At 47.8% G+C, this 14,250-nt stretch overlaps 1 protein-coding gene across 1 annotated transcript in view; it reads right to left on the reverse strand.

Annotated features, from left to right (window-relative positions):
• Positions 1-539: 539 nt before the first annotated feature.
• Positions 540-14,250, reverse strand: part of PLXNA2 (plexin A2) — a 142,420-nt gene continuing 128,709 nt past the window's right edge. The window contains exons 26-31 of the mRNA XM_005143191.4: positions 9,637-9,736; positions 6,842-7,032; positions 6,366-6,535; positions 4,633-4,845; positions 3,878-4,028; positions 540-2,987 (exon numbers count right to left, since the gene is read on the reverse strand). Of these exons, the coding sequence (XP_005143248.2) occupies positions 2,892-2,987; positions 3,878-4,028; positions 4,633-4,845; positions 6,366-6,535; positions 6,842-7,032; positions 9,637-9,736 (921 nt within the window). The 3' untranslated portion in view covers positions 540-2,891. The remainder of the gene's footprint in view (positions 2,988-3,877; positions 4,029-4,632; positions 4,846-6,365; positions 6,536-6,841; positions 7,033-9,636; positions 9,737-14,250) is intronic.

Genomic DNA, 14,250 nt, shown 5'->3' on the forward strand with positions numbered 1-14,250 from the left:
CTCTTTTAGACATAAATTCATCCTTTATGGCAAGTGGACCACTTCATGTCCACATTCTCTGCACTTTGGTGGGCTGCAGCACTGCGGGGCTCATGCGGAGACAAGCTTGCCTGTAAGTTAGACTCTTGTATATGGGTTTTTAATAAAGGCTTTCAAGGTGGAGAAGAGTTTGATTAGCAGCTTGCTCCCCCTTGGAGTGGGTGCTTTGATAGCTCATGAGCAGAAGATTAAATGGAATTATTCAAGCAGTGACACCAGGAAGAGAGATTCCGGAAAATGACGTCTCCCACTTTGATGTTGGAATACCTGAACCAAAGCGAACTGGAGAATCAAAACACCAATGGGCCTTGCAGGAGGCAGGGGGCAAGGAGAGGGATGTGAAATGGTCTCATCTAAGGCAACGTCACTGCCCCCTCCTGACTGAAACTCGAGTCCGGTTTGCTGCAAGTGCAAAGAAAATGCCATTTTGATCTGAAGCTTCCTCTTCCCAAAGGAGTAATGGAAAAGTTGGATGCAAACAGGGCAATGGATTACAAGGGGATATGTTGCTTCCTTCCATATAATTGCCTGTAAAGATCCATAATTAATGTCAACCACCACAAATAAATACTTGGCAGATTATTTATAGGCCATCACTTCCGGCCAGCACCGTGCTGTCCCCACACCATGCTCCTAATGCCTTTCCAGATGATGGACGCAGAGATGACCACAGTGAAGAACATAGATCTGGAAATCCCTCCTAAGCTGTGTGCTGATCACTGTGAACAGCAGCAACAGAAACCAGTGAAAAACCAGGAAAACCTGCACATTTTGTGTCTTTGCAATCAGGTTCACTGTGCAGAGAAGGATCCCTGGGAAGGGAACTCTGATAACAGGCAGTAGGAATCCTGCTCTGCTGCTCAGTCCCTCCTACCAGCTCTCTCCATGCCTCACTAAATCCAAGCCTTCCAGTTACAAAGCTCAGGCTATTGTAAATGTCAAGAACTTATTGCACAAGGTTGATCATTAGCATTAGTATTCTCTTCCAGAGTATTAACAGGGCCCAGAAAAACTCACAGAAGTGAATTACCCAAAGAAAGTGGACTTGGCATGGCTTTTACTGAACTGTAATTAAAGCAAGTAGCTTCCTGAGTACTTCTCTACATGCTTTTCCCCGCCCTTGATGCTGGCTCCCCTTAGAACTGCATCTTGAGACCAAGAGCCTGGTGGATGGGGATCCTGCAATGAGCCTCCTGAGCTTCTCTGGTGGAGGAGGGGGACAGACAGAGGAGAATGGATTTTCCTTTGACACACACTGGCTGCAAAGTAAGGTCCCAGTTTGTCACAGCACTGCCCGGGCAGGACTGAGCTATCTTGCCTGAAGCTATTTTGCTGCCGCTGCCAAGCCGATGCTGTCAATACCTCCCTACTGCAGCCTGCACAAAGATCAGTATTTATTAGACAGAGAAATATTTACAGTGTTCCTTCCCCTCCTGGCTCTCTACAAATGGACACACATAAGCTTTGGTGTCTTGGAAAGAAATAACACTCACAAACACTTGCCTGTCACTGGCCACAAGAACACCTGCCAGTGGGGTCAGCAAGGAACTGAATAGAACAACGACACGCCGAGACAGAGACAAGACAGCAGCGCTAGCTGGCCATGGAGTGCTGGTTAAGGTTTTCCCTTGCCTAGAGCAAAGATCTCTTTCCCAGTGGAAACACACATTCTGGGCCTGACCCTGGGCAACACTGCTAATGTTGGCTGAGAACCTCAAAGCTGTGCTCATCAGTTCTGCAAGTCAAACAGAAAAGCAAGAAACATTTCATCTCACTACACTCTTTTCAAGTATCACTCACTGTAAACATGGGGGGGTTGTTGGTTTTTACTGCAAGAAATCAGAGGTGCTGCCAGAACCCCCCCAGAACCCAAGCCAGGAGCCCTGCCCAACAGAGAGAGGGCAGCCAGCCCCTTCTGCTCCAACCAGACCAGAAGTGTGCCAGCTGGGTATGGCCATGACCATGGCATCACCGAGGGTGCTGCTGGCTCACCATGGAGGTGCTGGCAGACAGTGAGGTGGAGAAGGGGAAAGCATTTAAAATCAGGTCTTTCCTCGTTCAACAGAAAGTGGGATTTAAAAAATATATATATATATTGACACTATATAAATACATAAAGCTGGATTTCAAGACCGATTGGATGATCCGATGGTTTCGCAATTCAGGTAAAGTTCCTTTTAGAGCCTCTAAGTTACTCAGCCACTGAACTGTTTTCTGGCTCAGCTGCTGTTTTACTCGTGTAAAAAGGTGTGGTGCAAACTTGTGCTCATATTTCTTGATAAGATCCCAAAAAAGAAGAACATTTTGGTTCTCCAGACTTCCCAATTGGCATAAGAGTCCGTTCACAGGATGCCTGAGCTGCGGCCTCGGGAGTCTCTTGAGGACAGGAGTCAAAGCTGAACCTTGTTCCTTGTTGCCAGGATTTTCTCTGTGGCCTCTGTGATTTTTGCTCTATTTCTCTTTTTTTTCTTTTTCTTTCTTTCCTTTTTTTTAAAAAAAACCTTTAAATAAAGTTTTATTTTCTAATATACATCAAACAATTTTCATGCAAAGCAGCAGTCATGGAGACATCCAAACTTTCCAGGTTCCTTCTTTCCATGTATGCTTGAAAAAAAGATCCATCTTGATTTGAGTTGGATTGAGATGCTTTGTCTTTTTTCTCTTCCTGCCTTTTCAGGTAGGATCCTGTATGATTTGGAACACAGTCAGTCCTTGGGCCTGTCTCTGCTCCGTCCGGAAGAGCCCTGGTATTTATATGTGTCCAGTGCCTTCCTTGCTTGTTCTCCCTCTGAATTCCCGAGAGTCTGTGCAATCCTCTGTCCTTTGCTGCCAGCGAGCACCGCAACCTTTCTTCAGCTCTCAATAGACATGGCACCTATGAGTTGCTCTACTTTGTATGCCAGACGTTGCCTACGTGCCTGTTCATCCTGCTCCAGAGCCCCAATGAGCTGGTACAAAGAGAGGAAGGGGAAAAAACATGAGAAAGAATCAGTGTGTGAGAGGGGGAGGTGGAGGTGGGTGGGCAGCAAGATGTGAGCAACTTGAAATGGGGATGTGTGAAACTTAAATAACAAGTGGCAAAGCAATGTGCCGAGCGCTTCACCGCAGCTGTGCCACCCATTTGTTGGACTTCTCAGTGCAAGAAAAGCACGCTATCATGCAGCACCATCATTCCCACTCTTGTACCTTGGACTCTACATTTCTTGTCTCATTTAGCATTAAAGTGATGAGATTTTTAAACCCTCATCGAGTGGCATTGTATTACAAATGCATCCATGCAATTAAATGACAAACCCCTTCCTTTTAACAGGCACAATGGCAAAATCGGTTCGTCTTATGCTGAAATGAAGGGGTGGAACAGATGGTGAGAACTTGGTTTCAAGTGATGCATTCATTAAAGGAGCTCACACTGCCAGCAATTCTTTGCAAACAGGAGTCTGCGTCACTACAACATGGGATTTGTACCATGCTGTTCCCAAAAGATGGGGATGTTTCTGAGGAGCTTCACTGGGTCATGACGATTTTCCACTGCATTTAAGAGTGGGCTGTGCTGGGTGTATGCCAAGGCTGAGGAATCCAGTCGCTCCCACAGTATTTTAGCTCTCAATCCTTATGGAAAGCATGCTACAGGCACAGCCAGGACAAGAATCTCTACATGCATGAACAGAGCAGGGCAGCAGTGGTGCAAGCTACAGCTGTGCTGCATCAAGGACAAAGAGGAAGGCGCAAGAGGGATTGTTCCACATCCCAGTACCGCACAGAGACATGGCTACTCTCCCATTCTGTGTGTGCACCACAGGGCAGCATCACCCCTGTGCCTACCCCAGGGGACACCTACCTCCTCACTGTACTTGCTGACGTAGGAGTAGATCTCGTTGAGTGCACTCAGCATGTTGAACTCGACGGAGTGCAGGCGCGACTGCTCGGCGAGGTAGGCATTCATGTCCTGGTCACTGATGGCAGGGAGCTTGGCAATGTCTGCGTAATACCTATGGGAAGAAAAGGCTGTGGGAGGCCATGGGAAACACAAATTGTCCCTCTTCTCCATGAGATTGAAGCTAAGCCTACAGGGAGAAGGACATCGTTTTGCTTTATGCTTACATCTAGCAAAACATGATCTTATTCCATAAGAGGTTCCAGTGCCTGAAGGGGCTGACAAGAAAGCTGGAGAGGGGCTTTTAACAAGGGCAGGTAGGGACAGGACAAGGGGGAATGGCTTTAACCTGGCAGAAGGAAGATTAAGATGAGCTCTTAGGCAGAAGCTCTTCCCTGGGAGGGTGCTGAGGCGCTGGCATAGGGTGCCCAGAGAAGCTGTGGCTGCCCCATCCCTGGCAGTGCTCAAGGCCAGGTTGGACACAGGGGCTTGGAGCAGCTGCTCCAGTGGAAGGTGTCCCTGCCAGTGGCAGAGGGTTGGAACTGGATAAGTTTCAAGGTTCCTTCCAACCCAAACCTTTCTATGATTCTGTTCTATGAAGCTGAAAATAAGAGCAGTGATGCCGAGCAGGGCTGTGCCTCCAGCTCACTGCAAGAGCCACCCTGTGCATTATCGCCCACCAAGAGCAAAGCTGCTTCTCCCCACGTTCTGCTGCTCACCTCTCCACCCAGCTCTTGTAGCTGGGGATGTCCTTGGCGTACAGCAGCTTGTTGGAAGGGGAATCCTTGCCCAGGCGGTGCTCTGAGGTGGAGCAGGAATCCATGAAGGTCTGAGCCACAACAGAGAGGCAGGCATCTGTGATGCTGCCTTTGTGGATATCAAACACAAACTGGGGGTTTTTGATGACATTCACCCAGAATCGGAGAGGCAGGCTGTCAAGAAACCAAATTAGATGTTAAAGACTAAGAAAGGACATGTGCTGCAGTTTGTGTTCCCAAGCAGAACACAAATGGTGGGAAGCAACAATAGTCTGGATAGGAGCTGGGCAAGGCCCATCCAACACCAGTTAGCCCACTGCCACTCAGACTGCTTGTGATGGGTCATGCTATGCCTAAGCAGGTCCACCAGGAGCCCATTAAACAGAGTTCATTATAGCAGGAGCCTATGGCAGGGCTGAGCTGCTGCCTGGCTACTCCACAGTCCATCATCTGCAAGCGGTGCAGCAGGCATCAGAGGCTTTGTCCCCAAATCCCGAGGCCTTTGCAATCAAAGGGGAATTATTATTCCTTTTTTCTTTGCCTGTATAGTAGGATCAAAAAAACAGCTGCTGCTTTCTATTACCTTTCAAGTCTCAGCTATCTCCATCTATCCAGCTAGCTGCACAGAAGGCTTAACCCTTGCTGCACTGCAGGCAAGCAGCTCAACCACATCTCCAGCAGCATCAGCTCTACTGACCCCCCAGCTCTCTTTTTCAAGCCATTTGCTTTGACCTCCTCCAGTGGCACAATGCCCCCCCCATCTCCCCACTAAAATTCCCATTTGGAAATGCTGCAGCCAAGCAAAGTGCTCAGCAGAGCTGTTAGTTCAAATTTCTGCCCTTCTCCTGAGCCTCCCATGTCCTGGGTGCAGAGGGAAGGACCAGGGCTCTGTGGTCTGATGGCGCTGGCAGAGCAAACTCTGCTGGTTGGCACTTGCTTTTTTATTGCTTTAAGAAGTCTCATTTTTTCTTGTGATTCGAGAGGTTTTATCCTAATAACTCCTTCTTCTACACTATCAATAAATAGTTTTTAGCCTCCTGCAGCCTTAGCAGGGAACCCAGCTCTTGCAGCCACCATGATTAGAGGCCTTTTAAACCACAAGGGCCTTGGGGTTGAAAATACAAAGTCTTCAGGGAGAAACCATTTGTGGTGCCTTTTTGTTTTTCCTAACCCATGTTAAATTTCTAACCCACAGAGCTTTTAATCCTAAAATAACAGCAGTGGTGGAGACGTGAGAACTCTTATTGTTTGGAGGAGGCTGAACCTGGCTGCAGTCTGTGCTGGCTCCTTCCCCCTTTGCCACCTCCTTCTGCTGCCCAAAGTGATGGGGAAGACGCAGCAGGCACTGAGCAGCCTGCATTGGTATTCATGGTGGTGCAGGCAGGGTGGTGTAGGCAGGATGGTGCAGACATGGAGCCCTGCTTCCCACTGCAGACTTTGCAAACCCAGTGATATCCAAAGTCCATGTGTGTGGATCTACAACCTGAGGACAGGGACCCCACGGCCACATCCCCATGGGTTACTGGGGCAGCAGTGGTGCTGGTTGAAAAGCATCAGCATGACTTCATGGTACATCCCATGCTTTGGAGATCTGAGACTTGGTTGTTTCCAGCCTTCGTGAAGCTTTTCCCTATCTGATTTTCTCTAGCACACAAATAACTGTGCCTCCCTCCACCCTCTTCCTCCATCCTTACCAATTGCTCTTCCACGTGTGCCTCACATCTGTGTCATGGATGCCGTGCTTATCTGCCTGCTCATCCAGGAAATCAAACATGTACTTGATGGCGAGGGGGAGCGCGCTGCCACGGTGCACGGTGCTGAACAGCGTCTCGAACAAGTCATCCACAAACTTCTGCAGCGTACCCTAACGGGAGCAGCAAGGGAAGAGCTGACAGGAGGGATGGGCAGTGGTGGTAGCAAGGGGGATGCCAGATGGTGTTATGAGCTCTGCACAGCCCCATAAAGTGCCACCACAGACCTCAAGGTATAAGTAAGGTTAGGGTCTTTACCAATGTTGGGGGAATGCTCCAACCTGTAGCAAACCAACCCAGGGGCCTGGAAAAGCCTGACATGAACAGCCACCCCCAGGCATCACTAGGGGTCACACAGGCAAGTGTGTTTAGATGAATCTCCCTATATACTTTCAAAGGGATCTGGTGCATGAAGTTACCTTTGTAGCTAAGAGCCTGGTCAGGTAGATCTCAGACACCATCTTACTGCCCCGGTCCCCTTCCTTCTGGTCTCCGTGGTCATGGTTTTTGACCAAGTGCCAGACCTTGACCCCACTCTCCAGGTCAGGGGTGATCATGGGGGCCCTGGAGCGCAGGCTGTCGGGGCTGCCGGTGTAGCGGAAGGTGGAGTCTGCACAACGGGAGGAGAAGTCAGTAATGCTCAAAGCAAACCCCTTGTTCATTTCCCTGTCTCTACTCAGTGATGCCACTATGCTCACTAATGCCAGAATCACCTGTGTTGGCTTTTGTATGGGGTAATGAACTGTAATTCCACCCAGGCACCAAGGAAATATGGTGTTTGCAAGATACATGTATGCCCTATCAAAGAATGGCTTGGGTTGGAAAAGACCTTGAAGCTCATGCAGCTCCAACCCCCTCCCACACCTTCCACTGGAGCAGCTCCTCCAAGCCCCTGTGTCCAACCTGGCCTTGAGCACTGCCAGGGATGGGGCAGCCACAGCTTCTCTGGGCACCCTGTGCCAGCGCCTCAGCACCCTCCCAGGGAACAGCTTCTGCCTAAGAGCTCAGCTCAGTCTCCCCTTGGGCAGGTTCAAGCCATTCCCCTTGGCCTGTCCCTACCTGCCCTTGCTAAAAGCCCCCCTCCAGGTTTGCTGTAGCCCCTTCAGGCATTGGAGCTACTCTAAAGCCTCCCCAGAGCCTTCTCCAGGCTGAGCAAGCCCAGCTCTCTCAGCCTGGCTCCACAGCAGAGCTGCTCCAGATCTCAGAACATGAATCACTGAACACAGTCCCTCAGATTCCAGCCTTTCTGTTTTCATACTCAGACATGGGACTTGCCTTCTTAATTCATATCCGTTACCTATGTAAACTCAGTAATCCAGATCCATACAAGATTCCTCCATAAGCTGTAACTTGCTCTCATACATCAATCCCAGGCACCAGCTCCTGCAGCACCAGAGTCCTGACATCTATAATAACAAGCTGCCCAGCACAACCAGCACAAAGAGCAGAGGAAACTCTGTTCCTGGTGTTGAGGCTTTCATTAGAGCAATCAGGGCTCCAGCTGAGCACCAATGGCAGAGCCGTAGGCCAGTCCTGCATCTCAGCCGAGCATCCAGCCTCCCTGTGGTCCCTGCCTCTGCCTTCCTCCTGCAGGGAAAGGGAACTCAAAGGGGAGCAGACAAAGGATTTTTCCCTTAATTGCTCAGACACCATGGAGGGATGTGAGATCTATTTAACTTCCCAAAGAATGTGCCTCCCTGGATCCCATCCACAGTGTCTTCAAGGCAAGACCCAGGGCTGAGTGGCACAAACGTGTGCTGCTGGGACTTTTTTTCTCTCCCTACATTTCTTTGTTCCCTGGGAACCTTGTGCATCTGCTCAAGTTTAGCCTCCAATTCCTTGCTCACCCTCCTCATCAAGAGCAAGGGGATCAATCATAAATCAGCCGAGGGAAATACAGAAGTCATTATCAAAGTAGCTAGATTTTCATCCCTGATTAATGCTTAGATAAATGAGTACTCCAACTGATATAATTAAGGAGACAGACAGGGGGACAGCTAAGGAAGCATCTGGGAATCCTATTTTTAAACATAGCTCTGTGGCAATATATAACGGGGGGAAGTAAATAAGTATCTCATTGAAATTCTGTCGGCACAATTAGAAGTATTAATCTTACACAAGAGCAAAGATAGTTCATACTGGTAGCTTGCAAAAGCTTTTCCATCTGACACAGACCACTGAGCACTGAGGACCTGGGTTGTGTGACCCAGCCTTGACTTTTCCATCACCTGAAGCATGGGAAGTGCTGGGCACATGGGTGGAAACACCTTGCAGGGAGAAATGCCTTTTCTCCTGGCTTTTCCCTAAGACTCTCCTGTGAATGGCTCCTCAGAACCCTTCAATAACATTATTTTGGGAGCTATAAACAAGAAGAGGAGATGGGGTTTGTCAGGGGACCTCTCGTTTGTGAAACACTCTGTAAAATGAGAGATAATGAAAGATCAGCACACTGGAGATTTTGCCACTGCTGCCTTTTATGGAAGTCTATGATTACTATTATTGTGGGTTTAGTGCTATAAATGCACACCTGGCCTCTCACAGGCTCATTTACAAAGGCTGCAGTGTCTTCAGGGACCCTCTGTGAAGAGCTGAGCCCTGCTATTATGCAAATAATGAATTCCCAGGTGTGCATATCCCTGAACATTGCCATTTCCCATCTTTGACCCATTAGTTAAGAATTCAGGATCCTCCACTTAGAGAGCAATAGATGAAGGAATCAGGCTTTTCTCTCATGTAGACCTGCCTGCATGCAACACAAAACTGCTTTACCGCAGCATCCAGACCGTCTGAGCCAAAAGCCTTTCCCTGGGCTTTTCCAAGCCCCACATTTCCAACAGCTGCTCAGATGCTTGGCATTTCTTTTTCCCTCCTCTAAGTTCTCTGGTCTTTTTTTGCTGTTCTGCTCAGAGATGGAAAAGCCTTCAGAAAAACACAGCAGCCAAGGACATTTTGCTGTTTGGCACCAGAATGTACATTCATCCTGGCTGATGTGGTTTGGTTCTTTGGGGGAAAAGCTGCTGCTCTTTCTCAATCCAATTCCCTTAAAGTGTTGCCCCCCTGCATTAAAGGCAGCTTCATTACCAGCACCATCAAGATACATTTTCAAGTAAAGCTGCAAGCTCCAGTCTGGCTCAAAAATGTGCAGTACATCCGGAGCAATGCTCAGTCGCTATACATGAGCCATTGTTTCCCAGCCCTGAACTCTGCTTCTTACCATATCTACTAATAGATGTCCGGGATATACTGGCTGAGGCAGGAATATTGTAGGAGGAGGTCTGCTTGGGAACGAGAGCCACAACTGAGCGGTCAGATACCTGGAGAGGCAAAGAAAGATCAGTGAGATCCACCATTCACACTGTGATCACCAGCTGCTCATCCTGCAATCTGATGGTTTGTGTTGGAAGGGACCTTAAAGCTCATCCAGTTCCAAGCCCCTGTCACAGGCAGGGACCCCTTCCACTGCAGCAGCTGCTCCAAGCCCCTGTGTCCAACCTGGCCTTGAGCACTGCCAGGGATGGGGCAGCCACAGCTTCTCTGGGCACCCTGTGCCAGCGCCTCAGCACCCTCCCAGGGAACAGCTTCTGCCTCAGAGCTCAGCTCAGTCTCCCCTCTCTTGGGCAGGTTCAAGCCATTCCCCTTGGCCTGTCCCTACAGGCCCTTGTCCCAAGCCCCTCTCCAAGTTTCCTGCAGCCCCTTTAGACACTGGAGCTACTCTAAGGTCTCCCTGGAGCCTTCTCCAGGCTGAACCTGCTGCTCACGCTGCTGGGGATGCAGCTCAGGACAGGACATAGGTGGTTTCTGGACTGTCAGCTCACATGGCCAGGTCATGGTGAGTCTCCAAGACCCAGCCTGGGCTCTGTGCTGGGTCAGCAGCAGCTCTGCAGCAAGGGACTGAAGGAAAGGGAGTGATAAATCAAAAGATGTACTGAAGATGTTTTTGGTCGTTCTGATTTAAGATTATGTTCTATCCAATAAAATGAGCATCTCAAGAATTGTTGTGATCCAATTAAAGTAACAATGCAGAGGGAATAAAAGGGCTGTAATAACGTTATGGCCCATAAAACATTCCTATTAAACCATTTTTTATTTTAGCAATTTTTACAAACTTTAAAAGTTTGATTTACAGCTGAGCAAATCATAAGTCGTCTTTCAGGGTATTAAATTCAGTCCCTCTACTGCACCAGAGAAGAAATTAAATGCTGGGAAGTCAAACTATAAATGAACATTAGTGCTAACAAGATTCTGTTATAGCAGATTTTAGTAGCCATGTTTAATTTTATCCTCCCTATAAATCTACTAGTCACTGGAAGTTTTTTAACTCATTTCCCTTAATTAAGGATCTGCAGGTTTCAAGGGAATGGGCCTAAGTGTCTTTTAATATTGAACTAGTGGCTCATGGTGCAGCACAAGGCAGCAGAGAGCGGAGGCACTGCAAGTCACAAGGGAGAATGGCTTTAACTTGACAGAGGGGAGACTGAGCTGAGCTCTTAGGCAGAAGCTGTTCCCTGGGAGGGTGCTGAGGCGCTGGCACAGGGTGCCCAGAGAAGCTGTGGCTGCCCCATCCCTGGCAGTGCTCAAGGCCAGGTTGGACACAGGGGCTTGGAGCAGCTGCTCCAGTGGAAGGGGTCCCTGCCCGTGGCAGGGGTTGGAGCTGGGTGAGCTTTAAGGTCCCTTCCAACACAAACCATTCTGTGATTGTATGATCCCCCCACTGGGGCCCAACCAACAAATCATTTAGAGAAGCTGCACAAAAGAAATGCCTCTTGATGCTGGAGAAATGCTTCTGGAGCTAAATCCTCCATTATTTGCCAGGAGCCCTGTCCCTACACATGGGGAAGCTCCAGGGCAGCATCTGGGTTTTGCTGGCCCAGCATTATCCTGCTCTCTCAGCACAAGGATGTTTGTACATCTGCTGCAGCAAGGTGACCTGCACACAACAATTTTCCCCACCTTCAATGCTCCGGGTTCCATTCAGATGAAAGGTTCCATGTAAATGTGAGTTGTTATTATTATTGCTAATGAGAGTGGAAATAATAGTCCCTTGAGTTTCCCAGTACAAAGGTCAGATATTTTTAAGCAAAACATTTCAAACACCTCTGTTATTTCCTCTTCTGCTCCTGCCTCACTTCATCCCACTGATTAAGTCAATGGTAGGAACAACCAGGGGTGATTATTATTTTCTTAGGATGTTACTAGCTGCCACTTCAATTCCATTCCACTAGGGAGAAACCCAAGCATGCCAGCAGCCCAGCATGTTCCCACAGAGGCAGCAGCTCCCTGGCCACTGTGTTGGGATCTGTTTCCACCAGAGCTGTGGTTAACTGGGAGAGAATCAGCATTACAAATTACACACACACACACACAGCACTCTCACTCTTTAAATTTTGGGTTGAATGGCTCTTGTCAGCTAAAATCCACCAGTGTGCAAATCAGCATCAGATGTAACACACATTCACTTCCCATCTTGCTCTGCTGTTGCCACATTCCCATAATACTCCAGGGATGCCTGGGTTTAAAAAGAGCTGCCTGGCTCTTTTACAACTTTATAAATATTCCAATTCTACTCCAAGCTGGAAACATGCTGCACAAAACACCTTAAAGACAAGAAACCCAAAACCCAGAGTGGCGAGAGCAGTGGTGCAGAAGCCCAGATGAGAACACTGCGCTTGTGTGGGGTAGTGAGGTTGCAGTGAGGATGCCAGCTCCACATCCACACCCCTCAGCTCCCAGGTCTCATTTCCCACACAAATCTTCCCTCTCTGCTTCTAATTTCTCATTTAAAGCAGTTTTCTAGTCTCTCAGCCTTTCCCAGCTGGCAGTGGCTGACAGGTATTCCTGCTCTGCTGCCTCGGAGTTAACCCTGCGTGAGCCACTGTAAATCATCTGATATTAAATCCAGTGTTTCATTTTTCCTGAGTAAAACCACACGGGGTGAGACTCTCCCATGGAGTTTTAATAGGCATGAAACCAGAAGGATACTACACAAACGGAATACAATTCCTTACAACACAGCTGTGGGGAATTTAACAAAGAATTACACCTATTTAACTTAACCCATCTATTTTTATAATGGAACAAATAAGCAGCAGGGATACAGTTCTCTCTATAATTCTATAAGGTGGTTCAAAAATGTTACAGAAAGATGAAGCTTTTTCTCTAAATCCAGTCTGGCTTTTGCATGTGAAGGCTTCCCATGAAAAACAGATTTTATCAGTTGATGCAGATGTATATTGGATTTGTCATGCTAAACATATAGAAACCCAATGTAACGGTGCCAAAATCCTCTTGTAGTTAAATAACTGCCCTCTGCAGAGCCTCAGCACCCTGCCCACAGCATGGTGAGCAGGAGGCTGCTTTCACCTCCAGTTACTGCGCGCAAATCCAGAGACCACTTTGCCTTCAGATCTGAATACAGACAATACAGCTCTGAATAAAAGATGATGAAAGCTTTACCTTTAGGTATTAGGCATTAGGCAATGACTTGAACCATACCTGCTTTATATGTAACACTCCTATTAAGCAGTGAGACAGCAGCCTTTGATACTCAAGTGATTTTCAATCCTTTTCTAAGCTATGCCTTTGCCCACATACTTGTTTTAGTCTATAGTCCTGGAGCATCTGTATTTTTGATACCTAATAAAAACATCTGTTACTCAAACAGAGAAAAAAAAAAGCCTGGTAGGAATACTAGAAAAAAACCAAATATCAAGATTTCTGTTGCAGTGCAGAGAACTTGGCTTCCTTTTAATTTATGAACCATCTCTGCTGGGCTGTGCAGAGCTGGGGCCAGAGTGAGGAGAGGACATGAGCAGTTGGTACCTATTCAGATGCTTGGCAGCAAACTTCTGCTTTGTTCCAGAGCAAAAGTGACATTCAAATGGCAGGAATTGCTGCAGCATCTTGAGTGCTGCAAGGATTTTGTTTATTTTAAGGTATATTTGTGGCTTGGATTTCCCCACAGGCACTAAAGTAAAAGGACTCCCTCCCCTAGCATCCAACACACATCAGACAAACACAGCTTTCAACTGTAACTTCCTTAAGATGACTTTTAAAGATCAAGGCATAATTAAGTCTTGCTGCTTCCCTGCATATTGTTTAATCCCTTGTAACTGTCAGGTAAAACAGATTTTAGAAACAATGGAATTAACCTGCACAACTCCTATGCCATTTTATGGTAATCTGTGTTTAAATCCTTTGGGCAGCTTGGAAAAGTTGACCCTCGAGGTGCTTTTTTAGATGTACTTTGCATATTTATGCCACTCTCTCTGCCTTGCTCCTTGATGATATGGCTCCTGTCAATACTGGCTCACATTCAACTTACAGAGCATGAGTCACGCTGATGGACTCCAGACAGTGTATAAACAGGGAAAGATGCCAGATTAAATACTAAACACTTCTGTGCAGGTAGTGATGGACAGTAGTAGGTTACAGGTGCCAATTAATGCAGTTATCCTCTGCTGCAGACAGGCTTTGATTCTCTTTAACCAAAGCCTCCCCAGCTCCATCACTACCTCTCTTTCCATCTTTCCCAGCCTGTTAGAAGCCCTTTCCAACAGACGCATGCCTATCCAGGGCAGCCTAGGCTCAGGCATGCAGCCTTTCCTTCTTCATTCCTTCCATGATGCTCAAGAGCTAACACGTAGGAAGCTCACAAGTATGAGAGACGAGCTGCTACAGCCTGTGCTTTGCATCAGCTTGTGTTGTGTCTGCAAAGCTTAGGAGGAAGGCAGAGACTCCTCTTCTTTCCCTGCTTCAGAACCCTGTGTGAAGACCTGAGCCACACAGACCACCCTTCCCCTGGCCCTGCATTTCCAGCAGCAGCTCAGCC

This window comes from Melopsittacus undulatus, chromosome 16 (genome assembly GCF_012275295.1).
Source record: "Melopsittacus undulatus isolate bMelUnd1 chromosome 16, bMelUnd1.mat.Z, whole genome shotgun sequence".
Taxonomy (NCBI): domain Eukaryota; kingdom Metazoa; phylum Chordata; class Aves; order Psittaciformes; family Psittaculidae; genus Melopsittacus; species Melopsittacus undulatus.